We start from the raw sequence: 18,480 nt of genomic DNA, 5'->3' as shown, positions 1-18,480 counted from the left end.
GCATGTGTTTTCTTCAATGCATCGTCTTCATAAAATTTCATAAGGACAATGTACATAATGTGCATAATTCATCTAACAATATGATTTTTTCCTAAAATTATGATTTTAGGAAGTTACCATGCAAATCATAACACAATTCTTGCATTTTTCACTATGGGGCATGCATTTTACAACATGCTCTGATTTGATGCAAAAAATACATTATTTCCATTTTTGAATATGCATTTTATTATTAAGGAATGCATATCTCAACTTAAGTAATGCATTACTCAATAGCTTATATATCAAGCATCTCATCATACAAAATTCACCATTCAGAATGCATCTTGCTTATGTTGGTCTGCATTTTAACAAGGCTGATTTAAACAAATTGCCTTCATATGGCCAACTTTAACAAATTGGAGCTTTGGTTTTACAAGGCAAATTTTAGCCTTTATGTGTAGCAAGTAATATTTTGTTTGAAAATGCCAAGGTGTATACATTTGTAAAATCACAAATTCTACCTTCTAAAAGACGAACCACTCAATTTGGGTCAAAATTGAAATTGGGCACACATTTTACTCTAAGGCAATTTTGCCTTCAAATTTATATGAAATCCCAAATCTAGGTGCATGAAAGCAAGCTCTCATGTTCTTCAATTGCACTTTAAAGGACATACGTAAATTTTACCATATATCTAACTACATATTACAACTTATAAAACAATTTTTTTGAGTTACAAGGAAGTTTGGTCATGCATTTTAATTTGGTCACTTAGTACAATTTTGACCTTCCAAATTACAAGGCAAACATTGTCTCTTTTGCACAACAACTCTTTTTAAACTTGCAATTGCAAAATTAACTTGAATATGTGTAATATGATCAACCACACTGTCAACATCTTTCAAAATGCAAATCCAAGGTATAATACAACCTTGACTTACTTTTTGCAAATAGATTGTGCATTTCTATGGTTTTACTAGACATTTCTAAGTTATTTTTGCACAATATAGTATTTATAACTGCAAATGAAAAATTAAATAGATATTCTTATGTAAAATTACTTTAATAATGATTTACAACTTGAAACACTCAAATTTAATGAGTTTTGATACATAGGCATGCATTTTAGTGTAGCCTAGTGTACCCTTTGGCATGCATTTTAGTGTAGCCTAGTGTACCCTTTGGTTTGCATTTTAGTGTAGCCTAGTGTACCCTTTGGTTTTGCAAGGTAATTTTTTAACCTTGATGCACAATAGGCAATTTTTGTCTAACAATACCAATATAATGTTATATACAGGAGTAAAATCACAAACTACACCTTCCATGAGTTGAACCAATCAATTTGGGTCGAAATTGAGACTAGGCATGCATTTTACTCTAAGGTAGGTTTGCCTTCAAATTTACATGAATCATAAACATGGAAAATTTTAGGGGCGAATTTTCGCCCTTGGGCTAAATTAAGGGGTTTTATATTTTTATTAGGCGAATATTTTTTATGGTAGTACATTGTTACAAATCGCCTCAAATTTATTTTATAAAAAAATTAGATAAGGAGCTTAGCCCACCTTATTTTAAGGGAGAAGGTAAAAAAAATAAATTTAGCCCTTGAAATTAGGAGTTACAATCTTCCATTCGCCCTCATTTTCAAGAAAATGTATTTATGATAGTTATAAATAAAAATATAAATACAGTGGAGGTATGGTAAATAAATAAAAGCTCTTTTTATACTTACTCCAAAGGTATGGTAAATAAATAAAAATAGAAATAAACTAGAGGTATGGTAAATAAATAAAACCTCTTTTTATATTTAGTCCATAACCCTCTTTCTATTTAAGAAGGCTAAAAAACAAGGTTTCATTTAAATGAATCCTATGGGCCAAATACCATATTTATAAAAGAGGTATGGTAAATTAATAAAAATATAAATAAATGAGAGGTATGGTAAATAAGATAAAACATTTTTTTTATATTTACTCCATGTCACCTTATATTTATGAACACGCAAGCGTGTAAATAAATAAAAATATAAATAAAGTGGAAGTATGGTAAATAAATGAAACCTCTTTTTATACTTCAAAGGTATGGTAAATAAATAAAAATATAAATAAACTATAGGTATGGTAAATAAATAAAAATATAAATAAACTATAGGTATGGTAAATAAATAAAACCTCTTTCTATATTTAGTCCATAACCCATGTCTATTTAAGAAGGCTCAAAAAAGAGGTTTTATTTAATTGAATCCTATGGGCCAAATACCATATTTATAAAAAAAGGTATGGTAAATTAATAAAAATATAAATACGTATGGTAAATAAATAAAACATTTTTTATATTTACTCCATAAGCCACCTTATATTTAGGAACACTCAAAAAATGTGTTATATTTAGGTGAAACCTATGGGCCAAATAATTATTAATACCATGCAAAAAAGCATTATTAACCCTAATATTAGTATTAATAAAAATAAAGATGGCACATGGTATTCACATGGAATGCAGCCTATTTAAAGTGGGGAATTAAACTAGCATACATCCATCTTTACGATCAAATATTGTGATATGCAAACTAACATAGAGTGAAAAAATATTTGATCCCTCCCGGGGCTTGGTAGATCAAGAGTAAAAATGGATCTTGTAATTTAATGTGACTTAAACATTTTAACTTGGTTAAAATAAAAATCAATTGTTAATTTTATTAATTTTTATAAATTACTAATAGTAGTTTTTCAGCTCCAGGTTTATGATAACCCATGGTATTGACCCATGGTAATACCATGGTATTCATGTGAGCATAGACTATTTAAAGGGGAAATTCTATCAGCTTAGATCCATCTTAATTCCCGGTCTACCAAGTGCTGGGAGGGATAAATAGATTTCATCCCTCTAAGAGTGGTAGATGTGGAGTTAAGATGGATATAGATTGGTTTTATGATAATGAAGATATTAAATAGACATAGGAAATTATATTGTAAAAAAAATCTTAACGTGGATGGTTAAAGCTACATTTAGTCACTTCACAAAATTTAGTAAAAAATACTGATATCTCCATTAATATTGGTTTTCTGATTTAACAAAAAAAGTTCAAAACAGTGAAATCTTAACTCTTTCCGCATTACCCTCGCACAAGAGAGATAGTCGTTGCCCAGATTTCCCACCATTTTTCAAACATTCTCAATATGATATCTTCATGAAAAAGTTAAGGTACTGATCTTGGATTAGTTGTTTGAAAAATATGTTGGTTTGTACAACCTTTCATCTTCTCTGTTATTCTTAGTTTGTCGTAATGATCTATAGGGGTTGGGTCACTACACCATATTTTCCTAAAAGGCGGAGATTGTGCACCAAAAAGGAAATTAATCCACATGTTACAAAGCTGTTAAAAATGGTATGAAGGTAGTGAATTATGCTAATAAGAAATTTAGATTGGAAGAGACGTAATTAAATTTTATTATTTAATTGAAGATTTCCAATTAAAATAATATTAAATCGACATTTGTATCTTTATATATTGATTGGAAGGCTTCTGACAATGGTCACTTCTTTCCATTAGATCCCCTTCAGGCCTTTGGCATACCTACTACTTCATTATATTATATAGTTGGGGTTTGCTACTTGTTGGCGTGTTGGGGTAAACAAACTTGATGTGTTTTTTTATCTCGTAGTTGGAGTCTATGGAATAAGAAAGAAATTTGATAGCTTGGCAAAAGTGGTAGAGAAAACATTAATCTCTCCTACCATGAGAAACATGGCCATTAAAATTTGCAACATTGTTTGTAGGAAGTGAAAATTATGTTTCTTTTTTCCAAACATGTATGTTAGTATATTACAGTTTAATGAATATGTTTTATTATTATCATGTATGGTTTCATATTTTAACAAAACATTCGCCAAGACTTCACAATGTTTTATTATTCAGTGAAAGATTTTCCAAGATCTTACAAGATTTTATAATTCAGTGAAAGATTCGCCATGACTTTACAAAATAATATAATCTAGTGAGAAATTCGCCAAAAAATATATATACATTTATTATACATATAAATTTAGGGTGGTTCTTAAAATTTTCCCTAATCATAAATCTAGATGCATGAAAGCAACATTTTTGTTCTTCAAATTCACTTTAAATGAGAAAAGTAAATTTAATATATATTTAAATCCATAGTACAACTTATAAAACAATTTTTGGAGTTGTAAGAAAGTTGGGGCTTGCATCCAAATTTCGTCACTTAATACAGTTTTGACCTTCCAAATTACAAGGTAGACTTTGTCTCTTTTACAAAAACTCTTTTAAACTTTCCATTCAAAATTAATAACATGAATAGATATAATATGATAAAAAATATTGCCAACAATTTTCACAACTCAAATTTAAGGTATAATACAACCTTGGCTCATTGTTTACAAACAGGTTATGTACTTCTAGGGTCTTACTAGGCATAGGCTTGCCTATTTTTGCACATCATAGTCTTTTATGGATGCAAATGAAAAATTAAGTATATAGGATTTTGAAAATGAATTAAAAAATCATTTACAATTTGAAACATTTATGTAGAATCATTTTTTAGACTTGCACGTGTATTTTAGTGTAGTCTAGCGTGCCCTTGGGTTTTGCAAGGAATTTTTTAGTCTTTATGCACAACAAGTAGTTTTTGTCTGAAAATGTCAATTTATATATAGGTGAAAAATCACAAACTACACCTAAAAGTTGAACCACTCAATTTGGTTCAAAATTGAGACCAGGGCATGCATTTCACTCTAAGGCAGTTTTGTTTCCAAATATACCTGAAATTCCAATTCTTAGTGGATGAAAGAAAGCTCTCATGTTCTTCAATTGCATTTCAAATAAGCTAAGTAAATTTACCATTTATATATACCTCCATCATAAAACCTATAAAATAATTTTTGGAGTTGAAAGGAAGCTTGGGAGTGCATTTTAATATGGTTACTTAATACAATTTGATCATCTAAATGACAAGGCAAACTTGCATCTTTTGCATATCAACTCTTCTTAAACTTGTAATTGCAAAATTAACATGAAGATGTATAATATGATAAACCATAAACTTGTAATTGCAAAATTAACATGAAGATGTATAATATGATAAACCACAACCCCATCGACTTTCACAACTCAAATCTAAGGTATAATACAACCTTGGCTTACATTTTACAAACATATCTATTTTTAGGATCTTACTAGCCATATCTTGCCTATTTTTGCATAGCAAAGTCTTTTTATGACTGCAAAGTCTTTTTTGATAATTGAGTATTTTTACATAGCAATTTGTTTTTAAATATTTATTTTTATAAGTTATGTTATGATTTTTTGTGAGTGAAATAAATGTCATCGGATAATCTTATGTGATGGTTAATTATGAACTTGAAACATACATAATCATTATTGCTCATTTTTTTCTTAAGGAAAAGGTTGAATGTTGATTTGTAAATGATGGTTATTTGTGCATAATTAAAGCTTATAGGAATTGCAAAACCTTTAGGTTTTGGATTTATGTCATAAAGTCATATGACAATTGAGTACTTTTACATAGCAGTTTGTTTTTAAATATTTATTATTATAAGTTATGTTATGATTTTTTGTGAGTGAAATAAATGTCATCGGATAATCTTATGTGATGGTTACTTATGAACTTGAAACATACATAATCATTATTGCTCATTTTTTCTTAAGGAAAAGGTTGAATGTTGATTCGTAAATGATGGTTATTTGTGCATAATTAAAGCTTATAGGAATTGCAAAACCTTTAGGTTGTGGATTTATGTCATAAAGTCATATGACAATTGAGTACTTTTACATAGAAATTTGTTTTAAATATTTATTATTATAAGTTATGTTATGATATTTTGTGAGTGAAATAAATGTCATCGGATAATCTTATGTGATGGTTACTTATGAATTTGAAACATACATAATCATTATTGCTCATTTTTTTCTTAAGGAAGAGGTTGAATGTTGATTCGTAAATGATGGTTATTTGTGCATAATTAAAGCTTATAGGAATTGCAAAACCTTTAGGTTGTGGGTTTATGTCATAAAGTCATAGAGATGTCTTAAAAACAAAATATTCATAATCTAGACATTATTATAAAAATACACTTAATATCTCTTAAAGATTGTGAATCTTAAATACTAAAGATCACAAGCATCACATATAAAACAAGTTGAGTCAAAACAATAATGGTATTCCATTGATTACTCATAATAATAGGATGATTACATGACAAACATCACAATGAGAGTCCCCATTATAAAATTGAACAAAGTGTAAGACAAACTCTAGATTTTTCTCATCTTCGAAGATTTCTCCTAAGGTCTCTCTAAAAAGCCTCTCCTTTTCTATCTCTTTGCTTGAGGCACACTCTTATTGTGCTTACTTGAGTCACACTTCACCTTCTTGGTGCCATTTAGCTAACCCAATTGATACTCAAAAATGTGTTTTATCTAGTCACTAACATCACAATATAGGGTGGTGCAAAAAGATTGGTACAGGGTGGCACAAACTTGATAGTGCACTAAATCGTCTAATGGAAGATATCGCAGTGTGGTATGGTTATGCACCGCTAGGTAGGAAAAGAGTAGCAGAAGTGATAGTTAATGGTCGATGATGTGTTGTAGAAAAAACACTTGAGTTAGGGATGTGAATAATTAAATACAACTTGGTATATGTTCACCATGAGTTATCATAGGCTTGTTATGAGAACATTGCCATGATATATATCGTATACCTCGATAAAACTCCATCAATGCCCATTTGGCTGGACTTATCTCACTTCAAGAAGTTGATGCAATGGAAAATTAATGGAGGGCCCTTATAATGCCATGGACTATTGTATCTTCATACCTTGACTCAGTTAGTCCAACAACTCTAGGTGGCATCGGCAACACCAACCATCATACAACCTAGTTGGTTGTATTAACTAACTTGTCACTTGAAATCCACTGTTGTCTAAAAATAAGCTTATTGCATGGTGATCATTGTTTTCCATCAATCTCAAATGTTGGGAGATAAAACAAATCCAAATCCAATAGATTGTGAGAAATATCGCTCATTGTCTATTTCCAATTTACATTTCTTGGATCTACCTATATTGTGCATGTTCCTCTTAGAATGACCTCCAGAGGCTCTAGCTATGGAGTCTAAACTTTTTTTCTTCATACTTTCGGTTAACTTTAGGGCACTAATGGCTCACGACGGGGCACCACATGTCCCTAGCAATTCATCGAATATGAGTTGAAAGTCCAGTGACAATTGGGTGTAATTAGAAATCCGATAAATGTTGAGGCACAAGGATAAAAGATAACGAAGGTTTAGTAATTATTTAATAATTTCCAACGATATGACCGAATTTATCTGTATCATCGAAACTACCCATCAAACTTATACACCATATGTAGTAGTGAGCTAATACAATTATTGATAAGGTATGCTTCAAAGGTTGTGCAACACATTTGAAACAAGTTCATAACATGTTGTACTAGTTAAAATATGTAATGGCTATCAAGTTATGAGCTTGTAATGGTGTATTCATTAGACTTTGTGGCTACTTAACAAGGATGTTTTAACTAAATTGTTGTGAATGTTTTTTTAAAGGAAATTCATTGCATCCATTGGTACCAATGCATTGTGTTTATTTATACTTTGAGATGTTAAATTTTCATAATTCTTATAGAAAATTTGTTTAAATTTTTTATGTATAGATTTGGATTACAAACATTACAATATTGATGTTTTTGGATGAAATAGAGATAAAAATATGATCTACCATATTAAAAATCACACACAAAATTAAATACATTTTATACTTAAAATTCAAATTCTTCATTACTAAATTTAGTAAGTTATAAGATGGTTTACCACAAAATTAGACAGCTGCATATTTAAAATCTTTGGAGGGACTTGTAAAGGTAAATATTATAAAATTTTCAGTAGTCAAAACCAAAGTGATCCCAAGAATATATTTGGCGCATAGAAATATAATTCTATTTAAAATCTTTGGAGGGACTTGTAAAGGTAAATATTATAAAATTTTCAGTAGTCAAAACCAAAGTGATCCCAAGAATATATTTGGCGCATAGAAATATAATTCTATTATATTCTAGTTTGGAATTCAGCAACAATTTAGATCAAGTTAAGTTTTAATCATTTATTTATTTAAAATTATTTTGAACAAATTAACTAACATTATTATTTTTTCAGTGATGTTATATACATTTAATATTCTTTAATGCACTATTGTTAACATTTTATTTCCTAATCTATATTCTATTTTGAAATATTTATTGTTTTAGATTTATATACTGATTTTAATTAGTATCACATAAACTATGATAATATTGCCACTATCACAATAATATTACCAAACTATGATGAGGTGATATCATCCCTATATTTATTGCGATAATTTGATGTTTTGATATTATCACAAGATGATGGAAATGATCGCCCCCACTGATATCTTACCTTAAAAAACAGCGTTTTGGATTTTTTTTAACTTTCCTTTTTACAAGACACGTTTAATTTGTTTCAAACTTTCAAATTTCAATCCTTTGTATTTATTTGTTATTTGTTGATTATATAATTTGTTGTCTTTCTTTTCTACTTATCTGTTGGTGATGTTTGGTGGGAAATTATAGCAAAGGAGTCATATGGTTACAAAAGCTTCACATTCAGGCGCTTAGTCAAACTTGTAGATCGTGAATAGAACTAGAGTCCCTTTGAAAAAATACACTCCAAGAAATGCAAGTTAGAAATGTTTTAATTAGAAATTTATTTATTTATAATTTCATTCATTTTAATTTATGCCCATAGAACATCATCCTTTGAATACAAAATGACTACTCATATAGATTAGAGGTCCACCATCTTAATGACATGGTCTATGTCTACTACCATTCTTGGCCATGGGTGAAGCAAATTGACAAAGTACCCAATATGAATACCATTTACACCAAAAGTCAATAGTCGATAAAGAACAAGAATCCTATCATGGAGGAGGCACCTAATTGGTTGGAACATGATGTTGATGAGTTGGATGAGGTATCAGAAGATATTCCACTCCCAAGAAAAACATATTTGGAGCGAGAGTAGGCCATTATGAGTGCCTCACAACCAATGATGCTACCTCCATAGAGATCATCAACTAGGGGCAGAGTTGGAAGATAAGCCACTTCAAGCACAAGAATTGTATCTTCCACTTTAGGCTCAGCCTCAACACATCCACCCATTGTTTATAAAGGAAAAGTGCTACGAATGACCTTTGAACATAAAAGGGTAAAGGAGATCACTCATATAATAATGCATTATGATTATCCTTACAATATCTTAATCATATCATTAAATACGTTTATTTTGTTTTAATGTGATTTGTATTATCTTATCAAGGCTTAGGACGAATATCATATTTCAATATTGATATCTAATACACCACTTAACATCTTATACATTTAATTAATTAATTTTATTTTCATATTTATATAACAATGCATTTGTTTGAAGCTGTTATAAATTTAGAAATTAAAAAACTAAAAATTAAAAAAAAAACAAACAAACAAATTATTATTTTTGTTTTCTCATATTTTCCCTGATATTAACTATAATAAATATAATCCATAATCTTGAAATAAATTCACAGACCATAAACAAAACATTGGTTTCAATCCAACATAACCATTGACCAAGAAAATTATGAACTATTACAATATCATTGTGGGCACATTCTACAACCCAGTTAGAGGGGCCAAGTATATCTCATCTCCAATAAAATAATAAAAAAAATGAATGTCAACCCAAAACAAAAATGAAATAACCATATAGATATATTAAAAAAAACTACAATATAATTTAACACAGAATTGAAAATTCCGCTCCAAAATCTTTTAATCTTTTACTTGATTAAATATTTGTAATCTTTAAAAGGAAAAACCATATCCTATAGATATATTAAAATATTTAAAGACATAAATATTTCAGCCTCAAAGTTATAATATTTAAAAATATTAATTTAATATAAATAGATCCCGAGTTAGATAGATCTAGATTGGTTATAATACAAAATCAGAAAAACTGTTTTATTCCAATTACTCCTAAAAATTATGAAATATTTCAATATCTAACAAAACCTCCTTTCATCTAATTGTGGCAGGAGGTTACCTGATATGATGTTGCACTAAATTGAAACATATCAAACCTAATCTTATGTATTAAAAGGTTCTATATACTGCAACTTGGTTGCTATCATTTAGTATTAAGTTACAAAACAAATCAAATTTAAATACAAACCAAATGAATAATAAGTTTAAACAATGTCAAAAACAATTCCGTCTTCCGGCGGGAAGGAAAAATATTAAACTTTTTCTCAGCTTCCACACTTACCAACGTTCTTTCTAAAGCTTGGATTGACTAAACTTGGGCTCACCTGCCACTTGTTCTACAATTTGCAAGAATAGACTAATCGAATATTTGCCTTCAAACAGAATTTGAATCTTCCGTCTGTAAAGAGGTGCAGATTTTTTCTTGCTCTCCAATTTCATTATATTAATGCAAGTTCATAGAAATTTCTGTAATACATGAACATCACACAGATTAGAGTAGCATTAGTTGTGGTACTTGTAAGGATATAGGGCTTTAAGAAAATAAGCATATCATCTTTTCAAGAAATGAACGAACAAGATGACCTCTTTAAATATAAAATACAAGATTCCTCTAACCCCAGAAACGGAAAAAGAAACGGAATGTAAAAATAAATAAAAAGAGTGTGTATTGCTCCAAACATTGAAAGCGAAATACCACACAGATACTCTACACAAATTTGTTGATACCAAAACATTGAAAGCCAAAGACCACAGAGATACTTTACACAAATTTGAAATTTGTTGATACCGCAACATAGACAGCATTGCAAATAATTCAAATTCCCAGCAACATATCTGAGCCCATAACAAGTCTAACATAAGCAACATCGAATTACTAAATTCCCATACCATTATATATAAAGAACACAAGCTGAAAACATATAATAACGATATTTTATATCCAACAAGCAATTTATATGAAATATATAGCACATATATACTGGTAATATAATAGTTTTTCACTTTCCATAACACAGTAAATGGTCCGCTCACCGGAGCATGGGCCATCCTAGTATTATAAAGATGACAAGCAGAAAACATAAGTATTATACATATATCATATTGTCTACGAATAGATATATATAATATATATATGTCCAACCTGCATTTATAAGAGATACGTAGCATATAGATAGATACTGCTCATATGATAATTTTGAAAACCAGTAGTAAATAGTTCAGTCATTGGAAGATAGGGTGTCCTTCATTCATATGCATAGGAGTATTATGGTTAATCTTCAAGGAATCGTAGACAGGAACCTCATCTTCCACAATATCAGCTCTCTCCTCTTCTTTTGTTTGCACTTCCCCAGTAGCTACTGCTTCCAAAATATAATCTTTAACCTCTTCAAATCTTTCCTCTGACAAAGAGACTTCAGCGAGTAATTTACATGCATAGTCCTCAGAAGCCCTGTCAAAGTCCTGCTTCCTCTTCAAAACAATGTGTCCACTAATTTCCCACACAGCAGGATTTACTTGTGTCTCTAGTATCTCTTGGTCCACTTCTCCCAAAGCTTGTTTTTCTGCATAGCACTAGTTACAGAAACATCTCAAGATTTTTAGAAGCATACCAAGAAACTCTAAACTTCACCAAAGTAAACATGAATGTCTCCAAATCACCATCAATCTACTACCATTGCAAGAGGAAGCAACAAATGTTGGTACTATGGTAATATGCTACTACACTATACCTGAGGAAACAGAAAAACCCTTTTGCCACAATCTGCAATGAGCACATTGTATGGTATGTTGTTATCTTGAAGGCAGATGCATGCATTGCCAACAGCATTGGAGAGGTTGTCTAAAGTATTACCCCCTTCAAAAACAATGCCTCTCACAGGATAGTTGCAGAGTTCAAATATCTTGATCCCACCTTTCTCAGACTTCCATGGTGCTCTTTTTGTAGGTGCTTTTTCAACAGGAAAAGGGAGGGCCAAATAATAAGCCTGCCAGAGCATTGGATTCATCATGCCAATTTGCAACATTTTCAGTTATCAAAGTCATAAAGCATACTTCTGCAGTCTAAAATTAGTTATTGAAGGCAAAGAAGTGATAACAATGTCTTCTTTAAAGTCCTCTTCTCTCTGTTCAAAAGGTGCATATAAACATTCATAGAACAAATAGTCAAATATTGTAAAGAAAAGCGTGGTCTTACCTGGAAGTGCAAATGGTTTATAGTTGCAAATGCTCCTAGGCTATTGTATCCAAGACGAAAATATGGGTTGCCAGCCTCAGCAGCCAAATGCATTGCTAACAATAAGCTATCATGGTCAATGCGTTGGGGCAAGCAGTCCAATACTCTTGGCACGAGAAGCACGTGCCCATATTCAATTGGGCTCACCTGCAATAAAACAAAGATGATCAATGGACATCATCTTTCAACATTCAAAAACCTCAAACACTGCAAGAAGTGTTGCCATTATCATTGATTCCACTTACATTGATAGCAATCACGTTTGGACTGTCCAATACAAGGGCCTTTTCCAAGTACTGAACTTTGTTTTCCTCACTTTCTTCAAAACGAAAGAGCACCTCTTCCTGGCCTACTTTGGTGAAATTGAATTTACTGGGGTCAAAGTCCTGCAACACCTTGTCCACTCGAAATTCAGTCGGACGTTTCTTAAGATGGCGCCCTTCATTCAGCTGAGCAATGAAACCATAATTGCCAGGGATGACCTGCAACCATTCCGACATACCACACGCAATTTGCAGGTATAATTCATATTAAAACATGTCCTTCTAAATATCACATTAAACGGCACATCCAAATTGGAACAAGTAAACATACCTTAAAGATAGAATCAACTGTTAAGAATATTTTATAAAGAGTTTTGTTTAAACAACCGATAACTGAATAATGGTTTGAAAATAATTCCAACCTTGGTTTCACAAGTGGTGACATCATACCGGAACAGACCCCTCTGCATCCTTTCCTCCCACTGGCAACTCACCGTGGAAAATAAGATATCAAGATTGGTACATCTTTCTTAGAAGGGAATACTCAAATAATCTTTTTACCACAAAGTCAAAAAACCAAAAATAAGAAAAAGATTTTCACCTCGCCAAGAAGCACAGAGTCGAGGAAAGGGATATGTGCCACCTCAGCATCTTTATCTGCATCTTTCTCTCCAGAAATAGTATACCTTCTCTTGAAGGTATACAGAGGCAACTTAGAGCCTGGAATCAAATGTGACTATCAAAATTACTGATCAAAAGCAGTAGTCATGCGAGTGTGTTGGGAATTTGCTAGTCTGATTTAAATAGGCTTGCATTTAAGAATGCATTACATTACAAAGACAAAAAAGTGAAGCAAAACTATCCTTTAAGGCATTAATACCCCAAAACTCAAACTTAAGCCACAGATTGAAATTTCAGACGACAAGGTCAGAGATTTGAAAGTACAAAACAGAGGGTCTCAGAAAGTAAAATCCAAAATATAACCATGTCAATGGTGAATTGCCGAGTCAGTGGAAGGGGTAACTAATGTAGCTCCAAGTAGTGTTCAAGTCCTACCAAGCACGCTAGTGCATCGCAACAGCAGTTGGGGCCAGGTGAAAATCCAAGACAACTTTGACAGACTAGATATCCCTGCCACTGCTTAGCTGAAGGCAACTTAATTGAATGGTGCTAATAGTTCCCCGTAATAATAAAGGAAACTAGTTCAAAAAAAGTAACCAAACAACAAACCAAGTGCACAAAAAGGTCCATACAAAAATTAAGCCTTAGCAAACTAGCTTCTAACAAGAACTATAATACCCTATGTTCCACAGTTTCCAGAATGGGGAACTATAATTCCCTATGTTCCACCAAGTTTCCGAGATGCGGAAGCACAGGAGAGGGGAGATGCACAAGGGGAAAAGTGAGAGCAGACCTAAATTTTAAGGAAATTCAGGGAGGACAGGGGGACACCAAGGCCCCTGGCATAGGGGTGCTTGTCTCTAAAATTATAAAAATAAATATGATAATGATAAAATCTCATCCTCTGCAATTTCATCATTATGCAATCCAATGGAAACACTATAACCTTACCAATTCTAAAAGCTATTAATTCTGCCAAATTTTGAATGGAATATCACAAGTTATTTTTTCCATATAAAGCTCAATGAGGTTGGAACCACTCTCAAACATTCTAAAACATTTTACAGTGAAGTTAAAAATTTAAGTGACATTCTTACTTTAAGAATTTAATGTTAATATTGCCATTGATTACCAAGGTCACAAGATCCCCAAAACTCTATCCCATATTTTTGTTTTATTTTAAAGGGTTGTTGAACAAAAAATCTAGGGCCCCTTTTGGGGAAGGGGAGGGCACACCCCACCTCTAGGGAAATGCATTCCCTACATCAATGAAATGTTTCCCCATGTGTTTCTTGACTTTCCACCAAATAAGGAAATGGGAAAATGTTTCCCTGAGCATTCCCTGTAGAGTGGGAAACGAGAAGGTGCACTCCTCACCTTGGGGAACGTATGCCCATCGAACACTGATAATACCCCAATTTTGATTCTCGAATTAATAATGTATGTTTGTACATGATGAAAAGCTAGAGATCCTAGCAATATAATAATTTTAAATATTAATAATAAAATATATCACTAGCTACGGACAAACAAGGATAGATTCATGGGTCTAAAAGGACTAGACCAAATTATAATTATTTTATTAAACCAATTTTGAAATTAGTTGGAAAAGGAGTTACATGAGCTTCCTGGAAAAGACAAATGGCGCATTGTGGTAGAGGGGGGCTATTCATCATGCTTTCTTTCTCATTTATTCTTGTTCTTGTGTTTTCGGGAGAAGAAAAGATTTCCATTGTAGAGAGCCACTGCTAGTTGGCTTATATTAGAAGTCTAGTTATTTCTAGCAATGTAAGGATGCTTATGTGCATAGAAGCATTGGTATTTGACGAAAAATTGTTCAAGTGGAGTCATGGAAAGAAGTCGAAGAGCTTGAGAGACTATATTGCAAAGAAGGGGCTTATTTTCTTTGGGTTGCACAGGTTGGAAGGGAAAGAGAGCTGATAAGTTGGGAATCTAGGATTGTTGTGTGATTGAGTAGATTGTAATAGCATGAAAATTTGACTGTTTGTGTGAGATTAGTGTTGACCTAGGCACCCATCCTTGTGGATTCATAGCCTTAGCCCGGATTCATAGCCTCAGCCCAGGGGTGACCTGTTGTAGAAAGTTATTGTGCAACAAAGCTTATAATTGTGTGGTATGTTTGATGTCTGCAGCTAGTCGTTGTGGTCATTTGATAAAGACAAGTGTTCTCTACGTATTATATTCATGTTATATTCATGCTATGTTTTTATTCTGTACTTGTTCATTGTTTAATGCAAAGTATATATTTTCAATGTTGTGCATTGCATAAGATATCTCTTTTACACACACATTTTCATGAATACATGCTGTGTGTGTTTGTTATGCATGCTTCTTGTTTTTATTTCATACAGTATCAAATTCAAAATTGCTTCAAGATCGTGAAATCTTGAGGTACCCAATGGTATGTACATTACATTTGGGTGTCAGATCAAAGAGTGTGTTACAAAGTGGTATCAGAGCACCCAATTACATGGAATATGCAAAAGCAGATAGCAAACTGAAATCTCAAAGCAAAACTAACCACAAAGATGTTGGAATCTAACCTGTACAATCAATAGTCAAATATATTGAAATAAAACATCCTTTTGTGAATTTTTTTCATCACAAACACATGTATATAACTGTATAGTATTTTCTTTTTTTTTTGTCACAAACACATGTACAGTATTGTTAAGATGGTTTTCTGAATAAATGTGATTCATAAAACAGTATCCAAGAATATAGTGTTCGTGTTCCATAAAATTGACAAGTTAAATGCCCCAATAAAATCCACCAACCTCAAAATTAGCATTGCAAATCGACAAACTTCATGAACAAATCTGCACATTTTCAGAATTTGCATCCCAAATATAAAATCTACTGCCATCATTGACAACTCTGAGTAAATAAATAGGTTTTGCAAAAGCCACCAACTGAAAAAATGTCCATTCTGGTATGGTTGAGGTTTGAGTTTGGCCAAGTCCCACTAGGCCAAACTGTTATTGTAGCTAGCTGTTGGGCCACTTTCCATCTAAATAATATAGCTGAATGGGAATGTTTTCCTTGGAAAAAAATATTATTAAAAGTCACCATTTTGACAAAAATGGGAAAAGGAGGATCTTTCTGTAGAAAAATAAATAAATAATAAAAATAAAATTGACCGGGAATAAAAATGGCATTTCAAGAAATAAATAATAAAAATAAAAATAAAGTTGACAGGGAATAAAAATGGCATTTTAAGAAAAAGTGGGTAAAGAAACATAAATTACACCCTTCAGAGAACCATATAAAAAGTGAATTGCCAATAAATTACACCGTCCAGTGAACAATAGGAAAATTGAACTGCCAGAGCACAAATTTTGGGCAATTTTTTTACTGAAAAGCTAGCTACCAGAAACAATTCTTCGATAAACACAAGCCACCTTACAAATACGTCAATAAGAATCCTAACTAAAAACCCCTAACATACAAAAGGAAGAGCATAAGCACGGAATTATTTTCTTTAAGAAGACAAAAAGTGAATTTTAAAATTATAAAAGGGGGCGTCAGTCTTATGAATTTTACCTGGAACACAGCATTGGCCTAAACAGTTGCGGCCGCAGCCAAGCCCTTTAGAGCCCTCCTGGTAGTTAGATAGAATAGTAGGGCACCTCTTTATGGTCAACATGGTGGTAGTTAATATAAGCGACTAATTGACGCCTAAATTAAGCTAAACGACCTCTACCTCTCCCAAATTATTCCTCCTTTGCTCAGGAGAAATGGATGGGGCGAGGCAGCAAAGGGCTTGGTCACGGCCGCCTCCTGCCAGAAAGAGGAGATCAGAAGGGCTGCCGCCTTCCGAGGGCAGGGCTCCTCTCCCTCCGTGCGGTGACGGGGTTCCCTCTAGTGCACCAAAAGCGTTCCTGCTCCGCAGAATTCTTCTGCTGTCATAGAGATGAAACCGCAAAATGCGTTTAATAGCCGTGTTGCCACAACTTGACAGTCCTTGGCTTTCCTGTAAAGGTCTTATTTTCGACCTCGGCCAGCAACCCCCACGATGTTATCATCCAGATTTCCTCCACAGCTGCAGCAAATTGAATCCCCTCCCTGCTTTCACAAACTATGTATATGAATTGCCTTCCCAGAATAACCGAACTCGAAACTCAAGAGATCCCGCTTTCGAATCGCCTAAAGACACAGATACAAAATTCAGGATGAGATGAGAATATCTTGCTAAAAAATATGCGAAATGCTGAAGAGATATTGAAGGATGGCCGCACACACGTGAGCCACAAAACCACTTCTTCGCGGATTGCTATTCTTTCGCCGCTATTTATAGATAATTTTTTTCCCTCGGCGGCTACTTCAAGGTCACATGGAACCCAGGCTGATACCAGGGCCGACCGAAATGGTAAATGGGATTAAGTATTCCGGTCAAATCCTACCCTGGCAGTGGAATATTCTGGTCTGCGATGGATTCCTCAGCGACCTGACCACGTATGTAAGGCCGTGAGGTATCTCTTCAGTCATTCCGCCAATCCCTTCTCGACGTACATCTTTTTTTTCCCTAAACTTTCTTCCGAAAAAACTGCGAGGGGCCCAAGGGCCCTAACCAGTTTAGTTGCATTATTTCTGAAGTTTGGAGTTGGTTGAATTGCAGTTGCTGAGTTGACGTTTTCTCTTTTCTTGATGTTAACAATGTCGGTGGTTTGGATATTCTATTTTATAAGTTATTTGTAACTTGGGATTATTATCCATGTAATAGTTATTTTATATATATATATAATATTTTATTATATTAATTTTTAAATATATATTTAAAACAATATCATATAAACTAATTTATTTCTTTCAAAATTATAATTATTATTATTATCCATGTAATAGTGTATTATAATATATTATATGCATTTTTAAATATATATTTAAAACAATATTATATGCATTTGAATTTTTAAACTATTTTTTTTTCAAAATTATAATTATATTAAATTATTAAAAAATATGAAGAGATTTTGTTGATTTCAAGATGTAAATATTGTTAAAAGTATTAGTATAATATCAAGTTTAAATGGTTTCTAAAATTATGATATTTTGGAGTTGTTAGGATGATTTAGTGTGAAATATAAATTATATAGTTTTTTCAAAGTTTATTCTTTATTTAAGTGTGAAAGTATACTTTTTATTTTTATTGATATTTTGGAGTTGTTTGTACGATTATTTAGCGTGAAATATCATTTTATAAAGTCTTTCTAAAGTTCATTGTTTATTTAAGTGTGTGAAAGTGA

At 32.2% G+C, this 18,480-nt stretch overlaps 1 protein-coding gene across 6 annotated transcripts; it reads right to left on the bottom strand.

The window, feature by feature from the left end:
* Nucleotides 1-10,175: 10,175 nt before the first annotated feature.
* Nucleotides 10,176-17,755, bottom strand: LOC149169049 (GDP-L-galactose phosphorylase 1-like). Of its 6 annotated transcripts, none has more exons than XR_016259775.1 (9): nucleotides 16,778-17,751; nucleotides 13,194-13,312; nucleotides 13,015-13,074; nucleotides 12,575-12,811; nucleotides 12,291-12,476; nucleotides 11,827-12,081; nucleotides 11,238-11,668; nucleotides 10,861-10,930; nucleotides 10,176-10,561 (listed from the first exon to the last, which is right to left on the bottom strand). XR_016259775.1 is itself a non-coding variant. In XM_089428535.1 (9 exons), exons 1-9 carry the CDS (start codon nucleotides 16,878-16,880, stop codon nucleotides 10,550-10,552), a joined length of 1,320 nt encoding a protein of 439 aa, XP_089284661.1. In that variant the 5' UTR covers nucleotides 16,881-17,755; the 3' UTR covers nucleotides 10,176-10,549. The 6 variants fall into 6 exon arrangements, 4 of the variants coding, with proteins under 4 accessions (XP_089284661.1, XP_089284664.1, XP_089284665.1 ...); XM_089428535.1 differs by having other exon boundaries at nucleotides 10,856-10,930; nucleotides 11,396-11,668; nucleotides 16,778-17,755; XM_089428538.1 differs by having other exon boundaries at nucleotides 11,396-11,668; nucleotides 16,778-17,754.
* Nucleotides 17,756-18,480: the final 725 nt, after the last annotated feature.

The sequence above is a fragment of the Pinus tabuliformis genome, chromosome 4_2 (assembly GCF_031772625.1).
Source record: "Pinus tabuliformis cultivar Carrire ecotype Pingquan chromosome 4_2, CPIR1, whole genome shotgun sequence".
Lineage (NCBI taxonomy): Eukaryota > Viridiplantae > Streptophyta > Pinopsida > Pinales > Pinaceae > Pinus > Pinus tabuliformis.
Note: the sequence above shows the minus strand (reverse complement) of the source record. Positions and strands in the feature narration are given on the sequence as shown.

Excerpts from the sequence above, each read along its gene's own strand:
- LOC149169049 (XM_089428535.1), bottom strand. The coding sequence starts at position 16,880 with ATGTTGACCATAAAGAGGTGCCCTACTATTCTATCTAACTACCAGGAG. Across the intron at positions 12,812-13,014 it reads TCACCACTTGTGAAACCAAG|GTCATCCCTGGCAATTATGG; the intron begins GTTGGAATTATT and ends GAATGGTTGCAG. Across the intron at positions 11,669-11,826 it reads GGGTTTTTCTGTTTCCTCAG|TGCTATGCAGAAAAACAAGC; the intron begins GTATAGTGTAGT and ends TTCTGTAACTAG.